Consider the following 21,043-nt stretch of genomic DNA (forward strand, 5'->3'; position numbering starts at 1 on the left):
TGATTAATTTTTACAAAATTTTAATACTGTCTATTATTTTTTTAACTAAGCCACCCACATTTTATACTGCATTTCTAACATTCTCCCACCTTTGAGACTAAAACGAAGAGTCTCTAACTGAACAATAACAAAGAACACACATAATTGCCCATTCATTAATGAAAACGAACAGGAATACAAATTTTACGTCCGAAACTCGTTGTATAGTTCTCCGCTTTCGTAACCGTCGTGCTGCCTTCTTCGTCTTCTTGAGAAAGTTCCGCCTTTAATTCGCAGCTGGAGGGATTCGTTTCTTGTTCTGCTTTTTGCATATGAAACTCTTCTGAGGTAGCCTCCAAGGGATAAATGCGTTGAATAGGGCGTAGCAATAATCCGTGTTGGGTTTTAAGCCGTGCCAACTGAATTTTTCTATTTTCAAAATACGAATCTGTCGCTCCCACCATCCTCCCCATCCTATCTTGCTTTCCCACCATTTATTAAGAATTAATTTGGGAACCATAGTTGCTGGAGATGAAAATCAAATAGGATGAAATATCATTTGCGCCCAAGAATGGATTAGTCGTTTTGTGATCAACTGATGAGTAAGTGGTTTTATGTCGGACACCGTACGCTCATCCTGCGTCGTATACCACTTTAATCCGAGCAAAGGTACATATCTATTCTCTCTTCTGATTCAGTATATGACCATCTTCTCAGTTCAAATTTTGCGTCAGCCATTATATCAGTAGCTTCACATATAAAAAGTACAAGTGTCACTTTGTCAGCTACACTTGTTATACAGTTGTCTACATAGAATCTATCTTGTAATTTGTGAATGACGGACTCTGAGCGAACTTTATCCTTACAGGTTAATAACCGATTCAAATGAAAATTAATGGTCGCTCCTAAAAGAAATGGACTACTGTTCACTCCAAATACAACCCTTCTATGTCGAAATACTATTTCCTTACCATCTTCTGATTTCCACAAGAACCGTAGAAAATCTCGATCGTTTCGGTGTACACTAATTTGTAAGAAGGCCTTTTTTATATCCGAAGTAACCCCAATTTTTTCCTTTCGAAAATTCAACAACAGGTCGGGTATCTGTTCAATCAAGTTAACGTCTTTTTCTAAACAATCGTTTAATGATGGTTGATTCTTTTCCTTAGCCGAAGCATCAAAAACGGGTCTAACGGGTCTAATCTTTGTCGTACTGTTTGTATCTTTGATTACCGGACGATGAGGTAAGTAATGTGACTGAATATTTAGTTCTACATCAGGCACGCGTTCTATAATATTTTCAGATTGCCATTCAGAAAATACTTGGTCATACTCTTTAAGATACCCCGTAGTTTTGAGTTTCTTTTCAGTAAATTCCAAACGTCGTTTGGCCATATTGTAGTTATGTGGCAACGGCGGATGCCCTTCGATCCAAGGAAATTTAATTTCATAACGTCCTTCTTCAGTTATGGTTACTGTTTCTTTAAAAAACTCTTGTGCAGCAGCTTGTTGTAACTTGCCGTCAGCTTCACGTGAATCTGCGATTCCCAAAACATCAAGCTCCCATAAAGCAGTAACAGACGCCGATGCGCTTAACAAATTCGTAACCATCATGGAAACGTTAGGTATCTTCGTTCTTATCGGCGTTTTACCCATCAATACCCATCCCAATAACGTTTGCATAGCACATTTCAAGATATGGTTTTTCCCAGTAAAAATCTTGCCCGCTATGTCTGCTCCGATTAATAACGAAATAATTATCGATGTCGGTTAAAGTGATTTACCTCTTAATTCCATATGCCTGCAGAGACCGGAGCGATATTCTTACAAATCGTCTGCTGATCAAGTGCCTCAAAACGACATATATAACTGTCATCTAAACTACCGACTTTTAAGTGATACACGCAGTGCTCCTGTTCTTCTGAAACGGTTCCACCAAAAAGAGCATGTACAATAGCCTCAATTCTCTTGGGCGTACATTTTAATGTGTTGACCACTGATTTCAACACATACGATCTTTGAGACCCCGTATCAATCAGAGCACGAACACATTTTTCTCCGCAATCCCCATAAATTTTAACCACTAATGTTTGGAGAAATACACATGTGTCTGTACAATTCGCTAGATTAGGTATGATTTTACCTTCAGAAGTAACCTTTGGCTCAACCATAGTATTTGAACATGCATTTTTCGGCTTTTCTAGATCAGGACACAAATTAACAATATGTCTAGACCCACATAAGACACATTTTAACTTGATCTTACATCTATGTCCCTGATGACCAATTTTTGCACAACGAAAACATGCACGCTTATCAATTAAACATTTCTTTTTCTCATCTAATGTCATTTTTTGAGACTTAAAACATTGTTCAGCTGCATGATTCCCATCGCAAAATGTGCACTTAAAAAAAGAGGTTATACCTGAATTAATAAGACCGGACGCTGTACTCGTCTTAGTTTCGACTTTACTTCCGGGTTTCTTAAATTTTTCATCATTGCTTAATGAAAAACCTTCGATGGCTAGAGTGATCCTCTCTTCATTCTCCACTTCTGAACGTAAGAATTTCATTAATTTATCTAATCTAGAATTCATAGAATTGCTAGACGCTGCTGCAAAATCTGACGACCGCTGCCAGGCGCGCAAGAATTCTTCTGGCAGAGACGATTCTACCAACGGATACAACATGGCCGCACACATATCAGTATTCACGCCTAAAGTCTGCAAGGAACGGATTTGAGTCTCTAGTTTATCATACAAACTGGCGATCTCATTTTTAGAATGTGTACCGTCATTACGCAAAACTAGTTTCAACAACTCTCGAACGTAAAATTCTATGAGTAAATCGTCTCTGCCGAAACGCGTTTTCAATCGGTTAACTGCTTCAGAATAATTTCCTGCAGTTGGAGGAAAACCTTCGATGACGTCTCTAGCTTTAGAATTCGGCACAGTCGCGAAAATTAAATATTGAAACTTATCCTCTAATGCAATCGTCTCGTCAGTATGAATTTTTTCGAACTGACTCCAAAACGGCAGCCAGTCTCGTATTGACCCGTCAAACTTTTTTAATTCAATTTTGGGTAGTTTCATTTTGCGTTGTCGTTTAGTAAAATCGCTATTAGCATCGCTATTAACCTCTTCTGATGGCTTAATAACAAATCTACGATATCTCACCTTTAACTGTGTAAACGTAGCTAAATATTTTTCGGTACCTTCCAACTCCTGCAGCATGGTTTCTTCTGATGTTTCCTCTTCCAATAATTTATCCATTATCTCATCATCAGATTTTCGTAAATAATCCATCTTTACATGAAGTTGTTCCCATGCAGCTTCTGTCTCTACTGGGTCCCTATTCGAATCTGCTAATAGAGATGTCAGATTATTAGCTACGCGTGTGATTACACTGCGACACGCCGCACGTTTATTTCTAAGACCTTCCATTTTCTAAAAAATAGAAATGACGATTAAACTTGGTACCCAATGAATGTTCAACACGAATTCAACGTAAAGCTCACTATTACTGACTAACTGTCCAGCAAATCTCTTGTCGGATGTTAGGCGTATGCAATCTTGTTACTACTGTGCAAACGGTCAAAGTCCGGTACTACACAGCAAAACCACCAATAGATTTACACACGTCCTGTCACGGTCGCCACAATGTTTTGCAAACAAAGAAAATCAGGTTCTTATTCAGTAATTGAGAAATATATTTGATTGACTTTTACAAAATTTTAATACTGTCTATTATTTTTTTAACTAAGCCACCCACATTTTATACTGCATTTCTAACAACCGCTATAAAATTCACTGTATTTTTCATATTCGGCGGATCAACGAAGAAGAACAAACTAGAGTTATGAACTATGAGGTCTAATGTAGGTTCTCGATAATGGGAGTGATTTTAATTTGTGAGTAAACATCGCCTCCGTCAATAATTTATTTGGCAGCTTTCAGAATGGTCTGTGTCGGTTTTCTGTTTTCGTTGACCGCCGTGTTTTAAGTTTGATTTAGTCCCAAAACTAAAAATGTGCGCTTTTTGTATTGGTCGTCCACAACCTTTATGTCGTTAGGTACTATGATTCGTCGGGTCATTTTTTACCCCAATGCAATACCTCCCTTACTAACGTGCTGGGGGTCGATTTTTGAAACCAGTCGCATCTATTCGTATACGAATGATGCGAAGACTTAAAAACGTATACGTTTTCCAAATCCAATTTTTGACTGCTGTTCGTAACTGCCTGGAACCGAAACGTACAGTGCATATGACAACATCGCCTTTATTGATTGATTAGAACTAAAGCGGACTATTTGACGTTTGGGTTTGAGCTTAGGTGGTGAGGTGAAGATATTGCTCAGTCATTTCAAATTAAAGAATAATAATATTTTAGGCACTGATTAGCATGAATACTGAATACACGATGGACACGCCAAAGCGAGGGTGCAATACCACGCAAAACCAAAAAGGGTGGCTAGTAGAGTTTGCTAAAAACCACCCCGATATAATAGCAGGGAAACAAACTACGATTTTGACGTGCAAGAAAATGCTAGACTCATGGAAAGAAGTAGCTGATACATTTTGATAAAATGTGCTTCATTTAAGACGGGCGATAATTGCGTTCGGCATTCTCTAAATTGTCTATTACAAACATATTCACAGCTTCATCCATTGTTTTTAGTAGAAACCTTTCAAGTCTCAAGAGTCAAAACTTCAACACTAACCAATACATAACCCACAAAACGTCAGTTGCGAGCGTTTGCGAACGCCATTTACCCGCTCTCAGAAAAACGAACACAATTGATCGTATACGCAATATAAACGTATGGTCAAAAATTGCAAATATACGTTTCTTTACGAATACGTATACGTTTTTAGGAAACATACGGCCAAAAATCGACCCCAGGGGTGCTATTCTCGACACCGTTCGTTTTCGTACCATTCGAATTGAAAACGAAGGGTTTATTTACGAGTACTTTCATAAAATGGTATTCTTGACTGCTATTCGTTTATCAAAACGTATGCTTGGAATTTTTGCGAACGAGCGGCATGGCAACACTGTCGTAATTTAATTTGACATTTCTTTGCGTGCGAACTACGAATTTTTTAAATTACAAATCATTTGAATCATTATGGAGAAACATAAAAAACATGTACAAATTACTACAGAACAAAAGCAAATGTTGGTTGAATTGATGAAAAGTAACAGGGAACTGCAAAGCGGCAAATTTTCTAACACGTTTACATATAAAGATGCCCGAACCGAATGGGAAAAAATAGGACACACGTTAAATAGCATCCCCGGGGCAAAGCGGGACTGGAAGAGTTGGAGGAAGGTGGTAAATCATTATGCCATTTTATATTACTTATTCCATTTATTTGAAGACATGGCAAGATTTGAAATCTCGCGCTAAGTCAAAAGCAAGCGCAATTAAACGCCATGCAAGTGGAACAGGCGGAGGCCCTCAATGTGACGATAAATTAACACCAGTGGACGAAGGTATATTAGAATGTGTCAAAGCCGTTAGTGTTGAAGGCCACATTGAGGTATAAAGGAATCGACGGTTGAATTTACAGAAGTAGAGGAAAATGTTGATGACGTTCATGTTCATATGGAGGAATATGTAAATTCACCGGCCGGCGAAATGCCTAAAGAATTTTTATGTGATGAACAAGGACCATCTACATCTGTTACCGACTCAGCGACATCAACCTCAGCACGAAAAGTGCCCTTAAAAAAAAAGCAACTAAAAATGCGCAAACTTTAAAAGCAGTGTCAGATTTTAAAGCTACAATGGACACCAAGCTCAAAATGAAAGAATTATACTATCAAAAGAAATTATCGCTGCTAGAAAGATTGGTGGTATCTAAAGAGGATGGTGTTGCTGCTAAACAACGTATAGCTGCTGCTCTAGAAACAATAGCAGACAATTTATTTTAAATAAGTATTAGTTAATAGTTTTCAATTATTAAAACATTAGCTTAAAAGAAATCATTATTTAACAAAAAACGCCGATTATTTATTGTTGCAAAAGTGTAATTAATTTATTTCTTTGGTTTCTGCCAGCAGCCAGTTCGGGATTTACTCTCTCAACAACATGATTTCTTTCTGGGACATGCACGCCCAAATCAATTTGTTCGGCTTCCTCATTTTGTGGAGTTTCTATGTTATGCTCAATACACAAGTTATGCAGCAAAACACAGGCGTTTATAATTTTACTGGCTTTCTCGGGGGAGTAATGCAAAACCCTGTGTTTAAGAAGGCAGCGAAATCTCATTTTTAATACACCATTACATCTTTCGATTGTGCTCCGTATGGTTTTATGTCTAGAATTATAGAAGTGCTCAGGTATATTAGGTCGTGGTTCATATTCTAAAGGTGTTAACAGCCAACTTCTTAATGGGTAACCCGAATCGCCTAAGATTAAAAGTAATAAACCTTTATGTGTGATAGCATTCCTACCTACCTAACAAGAAATAATTTTTATTTCCGGCCTCGTGTAATCGTCTTAATAGGGTTTGCACATTGGATTGGTTCCAAATGAAAGCATCATTAGTACTGCCAGGAAATAAAGCATTCACATTAATAATCTTCAAATTATGGTCACATATCTAAACATTGTTTCAATTAGATTTAGAAATATTGGTCACTTTTCTGATTACCAGTTGTACATTAATGGAATGATAATTCTTCCTATTCACATAAATATGTTCAGGATAATTATCATCATCCACTTTAGGGGGGAATATTGCAACATGTGTGCAATCTATACACCCAATTATTCCTGGGAAATTATACTTTTCAAAAAACCTAGAAAGCTATTTGTTTTTTCAACCGCACACTATTGATTCATGTATCTACCCCATTCTAGCAGCATTGAGTTCTTGTATATTTCTAGGGAAATGTACATAAGCGTTAAAAATTTCATTTCTGTTCATGGCATTGACAACTTCTTCAATACATCTTGATACTGAAGGTTGTGATATTCCAAAGTAATAATTTGATCCCACGTCCATTTGGTAGCTTCCACTTGCAAGAAATCTCAACGTTACTAAAACCTTAAAAAATCGCTTCAACTAAGATTGTACCTATTGTAGTATATATCCTTGAAAATATTGATACTCAAATTACCTTCGTTGTTATGTCCAAATCAGTGGAACGATTTGCGGGGGCGATGTAATCTTTTAGAAGATGTACCAAAAATTGCGCTAATGCTTTAGATAAGCGAAAAACTTTTATGAAATACTCATCGCTAAGTTCATTAAATGGGTCCAACCGGCGTCTATGTACACGTCTATTTCTTACTTCTATGTCCTCTAACTCCTCTATCAACAATAATTGTACAACATCTTCCATTATCCAAATTTTTATTTCAACTGTCAAATTAAAACGTACACTTTATTTGAAAGCGTCTACAGATTTCCGCTCGCTGTAAACCATTCGGTTTCAATTCGTATACGAACTGAATACGAGCGGTCGAGAATAGCTCTTTAGTCATTCGAATGGAAATGCGCATACGCATTTGAAAGTCACTTGTCGAGAATAGGGCCCCTGGTGGTAAAAAACGGATCAAACGCACGGAATCATGTATCACGACATTGTACAAATGACTGTAGGCAACCAACATTACACGCCACAAACTGGAGCTGTTTTTGCAAACTGTTACCATTACCACCCTCCTACCGTGTTTATATTTTACCATCATCATCTTTTCTATACATCTTTGTGTAAAAAAATCACAATTTGATGCTAATAATAAAAATAAAGACTAATAGCTAACCCAGAGGCTAACCCTAATTTAACATTGAATAGTCAAGTTACTGTTTCCATAGCAGACGCTGATTATCCTTTAAATGAATTCGTGTAGAGTTGATAGCCATCTATTCCATGCGTATACATTGTACATGCAAAAATGCAGTACCATAATCAGAGAGTAACCTTACTCTTTGCTATAATATAGTTTTGCTCTAGTTAGGTTTGGGATGCATATTTCCGATGAGAAAGCTACTATATTCAATATACAGTCAGGTTGAGCAAAATTTAGTGACAAATACACGCAGCTTATGAATATAAAAGAAACTCAATATGCAGCGGCTGTATTCACTCCACCCACTTAATAAATACATTTAATAAACGGTAAATGAGAAATACCATTTAAAGAGAAATTATAGTATGGGCACAAATCTGGGTTGTTAACTAAATTTAGCACGCACAGCACGAGGCAAAAAAAAGGTGATATGCACACGTTACCGCTCGTTGATGGATAAGACATCGATTTCTGTAGTGGGTGGACATATGGATACACTCCAAAAGGTTGTCGTTGATTCAACGCGTCTGATATTCCGAATTCCAAACCAACTAACCTGAACTTAATAAAGGATTAACTGAAACAATGATATTTTCCGTGACGGATGATAGAATTGTAAATAAATTTGGAGTTCCACCTTTAACGTTTAAAACCACGTTTGGATCACAATTGAAGCCACAACGGTCGGGGGTAACGGGTGACTTACAAGAGAGATCAACTCCACATGTCGGTGTTTTCGATTCAGTACAGTTACCTGTACCAACAACGGCTGGAATCAGGATAAGCGTGGAATCACTCACAAGCATAGTAATGTTTGTCTCTCCCATGTGTATTGTCAACTCAACAGAATCGCAAGTAGAATCCATTATTCCCTCGCCACTCTTACAGACAGGGGGTTGTGCGGTGGTTTTAGTGTTAGCCGAACATGGATCGTCTGTCGTAGCTTCAGTAGTGACGGAAACCGCAGTTGTGGTTGTTGGTCCCGGTTTTGTGATTGTCGTCGATATTGTAGTTGTTTGAACGGGCGTTGGTGTATTTGGTGTTGTGGTGCTTGGACCAGAGGTTGTTGTTGGCGGTTGCGTTGTAGAAGAAGAAGGTGTTGTTGAACATTGGCCGTCTGGGTCCGTGGGGCAAGATTCTGTTGGTTCTTCGGTAGGGGTGGTCACCGCTGTTGTGGTTGTAGGTACCCGTTTTGTGGTTGTTGGAACTGGTGTGGTAGTGGTTGGGATCGGTGTTGTGGTTGTTGGTTCCGGTGTTGTGGTGGTTGTTGGAGCTGGCGTTGTTGTGGTTGGAACTGGTGTTGTCGTGGTTGGAACCGGTGTTGTAGTTGTTGGTTCCGGTGTTGTAGTAGTTGTTGGAGCTGGCGTTGTCGTGGTTGGAACTGGTGTTGTAGTTGTAGGTTCAGGTGTTGTTGTATCTTGTGGATAAGTAATACAAGCTTCAGAAGTTGTTGAAGGTGATGTAGTTGTTGGTGAAGGAGTTGTGTTTGGTATAGGAGTCGTAGTTGTTGGTACCGGCGTTGTTGTTGGAACTAGCGTTGTAGTTGTTGGATCTGATGTTGTGGTTGTCGGAACCGGTGTTGTAGTAGTTGGTTCCGGTGTTTTGGTTGTTGGATCTCGCGTTGTAGTTGTTTGAGCTGATGTTGTGGTTGTTGGAACCGGTGTTGTAGTAGTTGGTTCCGGTGTTTTGGTTGTTGGAACCGGTGTTGTGGTTATTGGTCCCTGTGTTGTGGTTGTTAGTTTTCGCGTGGTGGTTGTTGGGATCGGTGTTGTGGTTGTGGTTGGAGCTAGCGTTGTCGTAGTTGGAAGTGGTGTTGTCGTGGTTGGAACTGGTGTTGTAGTTGTAGGTCCCGGTGTCGTTGTATCTTGTGGATACGTAATACAAGCTTCAGTAGTTGTTGTAGGCGATATTGTAATTGTTACTGAAGGTGTAGTTGGTACAGGAGTCGTAGTTGTTGGTATCGGGGTGGGCGCAACCGGCGTTGTAGTGGCTGGCACCGGTGTTGTTGTTGGAACTTGCGTTGTAGTTGTTGGAGCCTGTGTTGTCGTTGTTGGTTCCTGTGTTGTGGTTGTTGGATCTGGCGTTGTAGTTGTTGGTGCTGATGTAGTGGTTGTTTTAACCGGTATTTTAGTAGTTGGTTCCGGTGTTGTCGTTGTTGGAACCGATGCTGTGGTTGTTGGGATCGGTGTTGTGGTTGTTGGATTTGGCGTGGTGGTTGTTGCGATCGGTGGCGTTGTTGTTGGAACTGGTGTTGTAGTTGTTGGGATCGGTGTTGTGGTTGTTGTTGGAGCTGGCGTTGTCGTGGTTTCAACTGGCGTTTTCGTGGTTGGAATCGGTGTTGTAGTTGTAGGATTCGGTGTTGTTGTGTCCTGTGGATACGTAAGACAAGCTTCAGTAGTTTTTGGCGAAGATGTAGCTGTTGGCAAAGTAGTTGTTTTTGGTCCAGGAGTCGTAGTTGTTGGTTCAGGTGTCGGGGTTGTTGGAGCTGGCTTAGTGGTTGTTGGAATAGGTGTTGTCGTTGTTGGAACCGGTGTTGTCGTAGTTGGTTTCGGTGTTGTGGTAGTTGGAACTGGTGTCGTGGTTGTTGGAACCGGAGTTGTAGTTGTTGGAACTGGCGTTGTAGTTGATGGAACCGGTGTTTTGGTTGTTGGAGCTGGAGTTGTAGTTCGAACTGGTGTTGTAGTCGTTGGAACCGGTGTTTTGGTTGTTGGAATCGGTGTCGTGGTTGTTGGAACCGGAGTTGTAGTTGTTGGAACTGGCGTTGTAGTTGACGGAACCGGTGTTTTAGTTGTTGGAGCTGGAGTTGTAGTTGGAACTGGTGTTGTAGTCGTTGGAACCGGTGTTGTGGTTGTTGGAACTGGTGTCGTGGTTGTTGGAACTGGTGTCGTGGTTGTTGGAACTGGTGTCGTGGTTGTTGGAACCGGAGTTGTAGTTGTTGGAATCGGTGTCGTGGTTGTTGGAACCGGAGTTGTAGTTGTTTGAACTGCCGTTGTAGTCGTCGGAACTGGTGTTGTTGTCGGTTTCTGTGTGGTAGTTGTGGGAACTGGCGTGGTAGTTGGAGTCGGTGTTGTGGTTGTTGGAATCGGTGTTGTCGTTGTTGGTTTCGGTGTTGTAGTAGTAGGAGCCGATGTTGTTGTACTTTGGGGGTATGTAAGACACGGTTCAGTTGTTTGGGAATACGTTAGACACTCCTCCGTTGTGCTTCCTTGAGTGCTAACACTTTGTAGTGTACCCTGCAAAACATCAGGTTTAAGATCGGTACCTACTCGCCTTAGTACATATGGGTTCTCACTTTGGCATTGTGGGGAATGATCTGATATTAGTCAAAAAAGTAAAAGTTGACAGGCATACGCCTTCCTCATATAGTAGCCAATGAGGGAACTTTTACTAATCAAATTTTTCGAGCAAAATGGTATGCAAAATCTATACATCTTAAATTTTGAATAATTGTTAACGTTAGTTACTATTAAATATTAATATAGTAATTATAATAATGAAACGTAGGTACTTCAAAACTTGTTTTTTTTGTCAAATTGCTTACTTCATAAGCATGTAAACATGGATCTCATTTGCACACGAAAAATATTGACCCGTTCCTTGATAAGCTGTTTAAACGAGATTACCTTAGTTTCTTGTTTAATCTTTTACTGTTTACTTACTCTTGTTATGCAATGTATGGACAAACTCCAAGGTATCTTAAGGATGAACAATTTTTGAGACGAGAATGCATAATTGTTGCTTGACGATATTCTGTACGCGATTTCTTGGCATACGTACAATGATTTTATATGAGAATTCGACCGTATTCTTTCATTCGCTCTTGTTGACATGAATCAACGATGGTTAGCAACCCCGTAAACCAAAAGTGTGAGCGACAGCGACTTTGCCATTGTTTCATTGTGAACAGTAATCATTGTCAATGTGTCGAGGTATACCGCAAATAACCCCACACTCTGTTTTCCAATTAAGCCTAATTACCCTAACATGCTGCTAAAACAGTGAAAATTAACAGTTTTGATTTAGTAGGAATTTGAGGCAATGAGGTAATACCAATATGCACTTTGGTGGTATAACAAACTATGCCTTTACTGGTGATTGGTAAATAGAATTAATTGAGCTCAACTTACCAAAACATGAATCATGAGTGTTATAACTGTGTAGATCCCTCGATTTTGTTTCGTCATAATCATCTTCTTTCGTCAAAATGATGTTAGGTTCTGTTGGAATACTTAAATTTTATCTGGAGAACCTTCTCTATTTATTTCTGACTGCATGATAGATTTATGAATTTAATTTGGCTTGCGTGACACCATGCGTTCTTTTTTATCTGTTCTCGGTTTTCCTACGACGCAAAGCAAACTAATGGTTTACACCATATGGCACGAAAAATTTTGCTCTGTAGTTAATTTCGATTTTTCCACACTGGCAGATTCATTTCCTTTACTGTGTGAGGCATTGTGGTGAAAATAAAGACACTGGTCTTAAAACCAGTTAAAACCAACTAAAATATTTCTATGATCACCAAAAATGAACTGAATAGTAAGTAGTAATCCTTGTGAAAGAGATATGGATGAATTACCTATATATAATTTTATATAATTACGTATAATTTCTTGGTACACTCAAAATAAAGATCATATTTCTGTCACACTAGGCATATAAATTAAAGGTTTTTAGCATGAACACTGCTCGTGCTTACACAAGAAGAAGGCTAATAGAAAACCTTATCATATTTAATTTAATACAGTGTGTTCATTTTTTTTGAGTTGGATCCATCGTTCCTCGAAATGGGGCTTGAAATATATTATGTTATCAAAAATCTCTAAACCTTCCCCATATAGTTTTATTCGTTGAAGTTTTTAAAAATAACAGCGACTATAGTTTCGGCGTACTGCCATCATCAGGCGATGTGAAAGTTAACAGGAAAACGGTAAATTACAAACGTTGAAGACGAACATGTTGTTTTTTTAATAATTAACTGGCCGAAACCAAGTGAAAAAACCTGAAGGGTGGTTAAAACGGAAAGGTTGTCCTAAGTTTCAAGACGAAATTATTATCAAGCCTTGTTAAGACAACCAACCGGAGGGTTGAATTTTTACATTAAAGGTTGAAAGTTGGGTTAACACATTTCAAAAGAACGGGGGGAAAAAAAGAACTTATAAAAGTATTGAAACTATTAAGATGACTACATATTTAAATTATTTAAGTAAAGTTTAAATTCGAGATCATGCAGACGGCATGTCTAGAAATGATTTCAATACTTTTATAAGTTCTTTTTTTCCCCCCGTTCTTTTGAAATGTGTTAACCCAACTTTCAACCTTTAATGTAAAAATTCAACCCTCCGGTTGGTTGTCTTAACAAGGCTTGATAATAATTTCGTCTTGAAACTTAGGACAACCTTTCCGTTTTAACCACCCTTCAGGTTTTTTCACTTGGCTTCGGCCAGTTAATTATTAAAAAAACAACATGTTCGTCTTCAACGTTTGTAATTTACCGTTTTCCTGTTAACTTTCACATCGCCTGATGATGGCAGTACGCCGAAACTATAGTCGCTGTTATTTTTAAAAACTTCAACGAATAAAACTATATGGGGAAGGTTTAGAGATTTTTGATAACATAATACAGTCTGTTCAGTTTTAGCAAATCAATGATTGTAACATGTTAAGCGCAAGGACACGGTAAAATATGAGGATCTTGGTAAACGCAAGTAAATGATTAGCACATTGGTAAACTATGAAACATTGACATTCCCGTCCAAAAAAAGATATCTCCTGGCCATGCGTTACGCGTTTTTGAGTCCCGAAGAATAACATTCCTATATGAAATGTTCTGAAATGTTATAAGTCAAGTATTTTGCATCATGTGACCAAGATTACATTCAATTATGGAATTTTTTAATGTTATTGTTTAATTGTCAACGTTTTTTCCCTATAAATTATAAATTTTGCATTGTGTTCATCTAAATGTCTAAATAACTTTTATTCTGTAATCTCCTTAAGCCAGAAGATGACCTTTGGTCGAAACTAGTGCTGCTTCCTTAATTTGTTTATTAAAATTAGTATGTGGAAGGTTTTGTGTTATGTTGGTATCTAACTCGGTATCTAATATACACAACCCCATTTTGAGTCTCATCACACCATGGATATCTCCGATTCAAATTTCCACAAATTTGTTCTTTAACTCATCAAGTATGCACACAACAAATTTCGTGGAATTCTCCCCATTTTCGTTGTCCGGCCAAGAATTGCAGTGGAACTTTTTTTTCGAATTTTCAAAAACTAATTCCAGATCCATCATTTGCATGTTCAAAAACCCCCAGATACCAAATTTCGTCGAAATCCCCCAAATAGAGGGTGCCACCCATCTTTGTAACTGTTATGGTTGCTGAGAAAAAAAATAAAGAAGAAATCCAAATTTCACCACCTCTTTAGGGGTGGCTCCCAAACGAAACACGTTGGACCATCGGTTTATTTGGAAAAAGTTCTTATCTGGATCCCCTCTATCACCCAATTTTTTTACGTGCGGTCATGTAACACCCTGTACAAATAAAATACGTAAATCAGTCAAGAATTTATTGAAGGTTTTTTTTCCTAGGGGCGAAATGAATCACCTTTTGCACGGTGCGCTTAGAGGGGTAGTGGACTTAGGGCGCCCAAAAGTTTCTTAGAGCTCGAATTGCGGGACGTCGGAACTGTGTACCAACAAAGAGAATGTGGTAGCCCCCGATTAGATCTTATTGATGGTGGAGTCAAAACATCAAACTTATTGCGGGTGAACGGGACGTCGGAGATGGGTAACGAAAAAGGGAATTTGGGAGCGGACGTTTACGTGTTTAAATGTGCTAAGGTCACTTCATATAGACTCGGCCGTATCTGGTACAATTTCTGGGAAGGCAGTATGACAAATCTGGGAAAACGGATATTTTGGGAATAATCAGCGGTCGAATGGGCCAATAATAATGCATAAGCAGGATTGAGGTTTCGGAAATTAATTTACGAAGCAAATTTTGCAGATGTACTGACTTTTATTATGTTAGATTTCATTTCAACAAAGTACAAATCAAAATTTAATTTTTGCTTCAGGAACTGTACTAAAACAATATTAGTTATCGTAAAAATTGCATAAATTACTTTGATGTTCAGCAAATGTTGTCTTCATAGTTCATACCGTAAAACCCCAAACCAAACTCTTCTTTCTAGCCAGTGATTTTATTGTTTCTTGAGGCAGTTCTATAACACCTACCAGCGGTATAACGATAAACAAGGAAAAATTGGGATTACGCACGCGCGTAGTTCCGTTCATCTTTTTGACAAAATTTTGGATACAAGAGCATGAATATCTAGCAGTTTCCGCGATGAAATTTTTGCATAATTGCATATTTTTCTCTCCCAATTAACCAAAACGGAAGTATCACAAAAAGATCACAAAATCTAGTTTTGGTAAGTCAATGTTGTGCCGTTTTCCCGAAGAAATTGGTGGATAAATGAAAATTTTGCGCTGCACTAAAATATGGAAGACCTAGACGAGCTTCCAACGACTTTCCAGTGCCAAGATCTCGTCCATCACACGCACGCGGACGGAGGGACGGACGGAACAAGGACCGTAATAACGCATTTTTCAAAAAATAGAAAACGCAGCTTTCTACAAAGCAAGTGGTTCGAAATGTCGAATCTTCGCGAAAACGGATGGACAAATTCCTGTACGTACTAAAATTATTTTCCTTAGGACTTGACCACCTGCTCATGAAGTCAAATGAAGTTCCTCATAAATAAATAAATGTGATCTGAAATTTATTTGCAATTCTATGCACCCGTTTTATGCTTCTGTGACGATGTTTGTCCAAAAACACGAGCAATACGTCTCGCCTTAGTTTAGGGGAAACAGCACTGATGATTTAAAAATAAAAAAAGTAATAATAATTTCAAGACCGCAAAAGAAAACTGTTGAAGAAACTTATATCAATTGAAAAGAATTTTTTTACGCGCACCTTTAAAATACTCGCTAGCAAAGTAGCGGATTTGGTTAAAAATGTTTTCAATCTATTCTCGCGAGGCTCCTCTTGTTAGATTTCAGTATATACAATAAATAGTGATTCCCATAAGAGGCCGTAGTGCAATCTTTTTGGCGCGAGAGTATTTTATCAAACGGTCGTGACAAATAGCCCATGTCTTACATATCGATTTCGAGGGTTGCAATTTCGCACGCGCGAATATCAACTTGTTTCTTTTTTTTTATTTTTCTTGTAAACTTTTATGTTATTTTTTCCTATTTGCAACACGGACTTGTGTCGATTTTACGATTTTCCATAAGTGTCTTGGTTGCAATTTTCCTTTTCCAAAAGCGTCTCATTAATCTGAAACTATCTCCCAGCAAAATCGCGATGAAAGGAAGTTTTTTTCGTAGCTTTGATCTAGGCACTTTCATTTTTCGTAAGTATATTTTTACAAAATTGTGCGCGCAAAAACAATTTCATTTACCCTTCCCGTCGTTGGGTCGGAATGAAACCCGGCTGTCCTGTGAAAGTCGGGAAAACTTATTTTATGTAAAATATTCACAAATAATAGCCGAATATGAAAGTTGCAGTATCCTGTCTAGACAACTTTGCTGAATTTCTATAAAACTCAAGATAGGAGAAATGAGGTAAGTAGAATTTAGTGGACACATTTTTAATTTTTACAAATAGACAAATAGACATTTTATGCAATAAATAGAGAAATGAATTACAATGATCTAATTAGTGATGGAGTTGCGCACGGGCTGCGGCATGTGCTGCGAAATGTTCGGCGCGGGCAGCTAAAACCTCTGGTGTTTCGCCAACTCCAAAATGTCCATGGATCGCTGGGAGAGCTGGAATGGCTGGCGCAGCGAACTGTACAGTAGACGGGATGTGGGCGAATCTGGCAATGGGTGCAATGTGGGCGGCGGCTAAAGGAAGAGGAGCAGCGATGAAGCCTTCTTCGGGTCCTTGGAATTGCGGAAGCTTAGGTGCCAAGTAAGCTGCGTGGAGGGCGGAAAGATGGTTGATCTTGGCGTGGGCTACTTCAGGGGTGTCGTGGACTGGAAGAGGGATGTCGGTACCAACAGCGTTGTATCCGTGAACACCGGAGGTAAATTCGGTTTTTCTAACTATGCCATGGGGGTCGATGTAGGCGAAACCACCGTTAACATTTCCATGAAGATCTCCGCGTTCAACCCTTGAAATTCCATCGATGGAGTATTTGAGGTCGTAATTTCCTAAGGTGTCCTGTGAAACAGCTACGAGCTGTTCTCCTGCAAAAACGGTTGCAAAGCAAACGACGAAAACTACCTGTAATGTAACCAAACATTAAGAAACTATTAGACGTAATAAAACAAACTATTTACCAAAGCGATCATTGCAGCTACTGTGTGTACTCCTAGATTGACAACTAACTGTTTGATACACCAAACAATTTCTGTACCTTATTTATATACCACTATTACTGCCTTAAGAAACGATAAAATCGCTCGTTAAAAAGCAAGAGTAAATTTGGGGTTTTTATGAAGGTGAAATATGCGGAATAAAGTGATTAATGGAATTTTGACGATAATTATGTCGCGCATTATGTAAGTTCCCAACGCGATCGAATGATGTCTCAATAAACTCCTTACGTATTAAGAGCTTATACATTGTAGTATTGTTTTAGACTGGCTCCTTGCGCAAAAATTACATTTTGGTTTTTATTTTCTCGGTAATCAAACTACCAATATTGAACACGAAATCTTACATGCTAATTATTATAGTATTATCCATTATAGGTTGCGTAGGATAATTATTTTCAACAACACAATGTTATCAAATTTTTATCTGAAAGCCTATAGTATCCTGATCGGCATTTCTCGACCAGATAGGGCCCGAAGTGTCAGGTACATGTCAAAAGGGGTAAAGAAATAGTCAAACATGCAACGCAGCTGCTTCACGAAAATTGCACTTTCCTTTTAGAATACTATTAGTTACTCTTTGATTTTACTTAGAATAAACCAGATCAATAATATAACATTGTTACAGTCGAAAATATTGCTCATTAAAAAAGTATAGTTATTAAATATGGATGGTTCTGTATACAATACGTTTGTTTAGTCATTTTCGACGTTTCTTTAAACCCTCCTGTATGCGAACTCGATTTGCAAAATGGGGCCGCTATGCTCACGGCAACAGAGGTACCGAAAAGTTAATATCCTGTGGTCTTTGCTTATACAGTATCTTCTGTATGCAAGGCTTTTGGTTCATAAATAAAAAATCTTTAAACAAATGATTTCTCTACTTAATCATACGCACTCTAGCGGCAAAGCTAGAAACTTGAAAATAATTTCCAGCGATTATTCATGTCCTCTTTTAATAACAAAATCCTTTTCCCCAACCTGTACAATTAACGGTTCTATAGAATCTCATTTTCTTTCAAAATACGCGAGAATAGAGTGTTCCCATTTAAAAATTATTCAGTTGAGTACCTATCCAGACTTTTTAATGACTTTTCCAGTACCACCCAGAAGATTCTCTCTAATAAGGTTAGCAATAGTAGAACAAAATGGTGGTACTAGGAGAAATTTCCCCCTACACCATTTGAGGGTAGCGTTAGCTCCAAAATTTGTGGCGTTTGCCTGGTGCTAGGTCTGATACACCCAGCGCTTGCTTCTGGAAGTGATCGGATGCAATGGTGATGCCGCACCCCCCAAAAGTCAAAGTCTTTTTGCAGCATCTATAATGGCGCTAGCTGAACGCAGAGTGTCGCTAGCTATAGAGATTCTAGCGCAATATTTAAAATGGTGATGCCAAAATAGCTAATTTCTAAATTAGACCCTGACGTGTTTGGAATTTAAACCACATCTAATTAAAATAATTGATCTTCATTTCTAGAATAAAGAAAAAAAAAACCAAAATTTCATTATTCAGTCAGTGTGTGTAGTAGGTACATACCTACATCCAATCCAATCTCTGCTTTTGATATCTCGTACTCTAATCCAGTTGAATATTGTATTTTTACCAGGAAAGTTGTGGGGTAGTTTTGATTTCTTTGATTCTATATGTTTTTTGGGGTGCTGAATCCGAATCTGAGGTTTGTCAACAAAATTTCATGAAGCAACATTGAAAAAATACAAAAGAAGTTGAAAATAGTTATTTATATAACAAGAGCGCGAAGTTCAATTTCGCGCATTGAGACTGAAGGTATTTTGACGAGGCGAAGCCGAGTTAAAATATCAGTCAAATGCGCGAAATAACTTCGCGCTAGCGTTATATGCAATATTTTTTCTACAACTGAACCGATTGTTAATTAAATTTGCTGTTTAAGTTCAACTTTGTCACGTGCGCGAAATACTTTTTTTCACTGTTGACGATTTCGCGCACGTTGGCAAGGGCAACCTTACTTATTAATTAACCGTTTAAAAATCTAGTACTTCGCGCTTCGAAATTCGTCAGAAAATGACAGGTTTTTTTGACAGTTGTAGAAAAAGATATTTTTTTGGCAGTTTTGTGCTTACAACTTGAAAACTATCAACTTTTCGACAATAACCTTCCCATTCAAAATTAATGTACATAAAATTTCCTACAGATTCCACTATTTAGATTTTTCCTCGATAAACCGTTCGGGCTCAAGCGCCAGTTGAAAACTGGCATATTTCGGCTGTCTCCACAAAACATAGTTTTTTCGCACTAAAACCCTAAATTAATATTAAGCGTTGTCAATAAGTGAATTGCTTGCATTTACCTACTATTATTTGAATTTTATATGTAAGGGTGGTTTTTCTCATTTTCATAACGTTCAAGGTGTTTATTGTAGTCCAGAATTGTATGAAAAGTTAATTTCTAACGAACAACAGTATATCATATTATTATATTATATATATACTCCGGTGTTCTGAAGAGTGGGAGAGTTCTACCAGACGGAACAGTTACAAAATTTTTTGAGGACACCCGTAGATAATGAAAAGTACGGATTTATATTTGCACAGAATCATAATAAAATAATAATAAAAGATGAGTATTTGTGGATACAACCGAAATACTCCAATTTTCAATTGGCGCTCGAGCCCGAAAGGTTCATTGAGGAAAAAAACTAAATAGTGGGGTCTGTAGGAAATTTTATTTACTTTCATTTTGAATAGGAAGGTTATTTTCGAAAAGTTGATAGTTTTCAAGTTGTAAGCACAAAACTGCCAAAAAATATCTTTTTCAAATTCTTTTGTATTTTTTTCAATGTTGCGTCATGAAATTTGGTTGGCAAACCTCAGATTCGGATTCAGCACCCCAAAAAACATATAGGATCAAAGAACACTACCCCAAAACTTTCCCGCTACATGCCCGTTTAAGCACAAATGCCCTGTATCACTCTTTCCAGTTCCTATCTTTCATCTTTCTCTGTCACGCCTTCTTTCTTCTGCTTTACCTGTATTTTTCCTATTTTTCTCCCACTTATTATGTTTTCTTTTTTTTTCATCTTCTAAAGGTCCTTCTCTTTTTGTATTGCCCCGATCTCTTTTCCATATCCTGCTTCTTCATCTTTTTTACCTTACATTTTCTTTTGTGCTTTTTTTTCGGTTCTCTCAACTCCTTCTCCTCCATATCTCCCTTTCTTTTTCTATCAATGCTCTGTATTAGTTTCTCTTTTCTGTACAATTTCTTCCCACCATGCCTCCCTTTTATCTCTCCCTTCGTTTTCATTTATCAATGAAATTAATCGTGCACAAGCCTGTTGAAGGCCCAGAACAAGAGACGGATAATAAATAAGTAAATAAATAAATTTACCTGTTTCCATGTTATTGTCTTTTTAATACCCTTAATATCTCATATTTTTCCACTCCTCTTCACTTTCTGCTATTTCTTCATCTTTGCTCTTTTGACCATATTTCTATTTTTCTACCCTTTGTATCTTTACATTCTTTGATCTTTGGCGCTAGATTTTCCTTTATTCGAAGTGCCTATGTATCAAATTTCGTTTAAATTCTTCCATAAATAAAAAAGTTGGCACTACGCATGCGCAAAACCAAATTTTGAAATTGGCGTTTGATTTTCCTTTATTCGAAGTGCCTATGTATCAAATTTCGTTTAAATTCTTCCATAAATAAAAAAGTTTGCACTGCGCATGCGCAAAACCAAATTTTGAAATTGGCGTTTGATTTTCCTTTATCCCAAGTGCCTATGTATCAAATTTCGTTTAAATTCTTACATAAATAAAAAAGTTGGCACTGCGCATGCGCAAAACCAAATTTTGAAATTGGCGTTTGATTTTCCTTTATTCCA

At 37.9% G+C, this 21,043-nt stretch overlaps 3 protein-coding genes across 3 annotated transcripts; all 3 read right to left on the reverse strand.

Annotated features, from left to right (window-relative positions):
- Positions 1-5,987: 5,987 nt before the first annotated feature.
- Positions 5,988-7,333, reverse strand: LOC116167948 (putative nuclease HARBI1). The gene is made up of 5 exons (XM_031483572.1): positions 7,109-7,333; positions 6,839-7,035; positions 6,640-6,787; positions 6,444-6,588; positions 5,988-6,394 (listed from the first exon to the last, which is right to left on the reverse strand). The coding sequence occupies exons 1-5, from the start codon at positions 7,331-7,333 to the stop codon at positions 5,997-5,999; spliced, it is 1,113 nt and encodes a 370-aa protein (XP_031339432.1). The 3' UTR covers positions 5,988-5,996.
- An 822-nt stretch (positions 7,334-8,155) lies between these two features.
- On the reverse strand, positions 8,156-12,038 carry LOC116167922 (mucin-2-like). Its single transcript, XM_031483535.1, has 2 exons — positions 11,912-12,038; positions 8,156-11,017 (listed from the first exon to the last, which is right to left on the reverse strand). The coding sequence occupies exons 1-2, from the start codon at positions 11,972-11,974 to the stop codon at positions 8,336-8,338; spliced, it is 2,745 nt and encodes a 914-aa protein (XP_031339395.1). The 5' UTR covers positions 11,975-12,038; the 3' UTR covers positions 8,156-8,335.
- A 4,481-nt stretch (positions 12,039-16,519) lies between these two features.
- Positions 16,520-17,185, reverse strand: LOC116167949 (adult-specific rigid cuticular protein 15.5-like). Its single transcript, XM_031483573.1, has 2 exons — positions 17,149-17,185; positions 16,520-17,092 (listed from the first exon to the last, which is right to left on the reverse strand). Exons 1-2 carry the CDS (start codon positions 17,158-17,160, stop codon positions 16,520-16,522), a joined length of 585 nt encoding a protein of 194 aa, XP_031339433.1. The 5' UTR covers positions 17,161-17,185.
- Positions 17,186-21,043: the final 3,858 nt, after the last annotated feature.

This window comes from Photinus pyralis, unplaced genomic scaffold (assembly GCF_008802855.1).
Source record: "Photinus pyralis isolate 1611_PpyrPB1 unplaced genomic scaffold, Ppyr1.3 Ppyr1.4_LG4, whole genome shotgun sequence".
Taxonomy (NCBI): Eukaryota; Metazoa; Arthropoda; class Insecta; order Coleoptera; family Lampyridae; genus Photinus; species Photinus pyralis.

Coding starts and splice junctions, on each gene's coding strand:
- LOC116167922 (XM_031483535.1), bottom strand. CDS start 11,974: ATGATTATGACGAAACAAAATCGAGGGATCTACACAGTTATAACACTC. Junction 11,018..11,911: donor CACTCATGATTCATGTTTTG/GTAAGTTGAGCT, acceptor GATGTTTTGCAG/GGTACACTACAAAGTGTTAG.
- LOC116167948 (XM_031483572.1), bottom strand. CDS start 7,333: ATGGAAGATGTTGTACAATTATTGTTGATAGAGGAGTTAGAGGACATA. Junction 6,788..6,838: donor CTCAATGCTGCTAGAATGGG/GTAGATACATGA, acceptor ATAGCTTTCTAG/GTTTTTTGAAAAGTATAATT. Junction 6,395..6,443: donor TAAAAATTATTTCTTGTTAG/GTAGGTAGGAAT, acceptor TTTTAATCTTAG/GCGATTCGGGTTACCCATTA.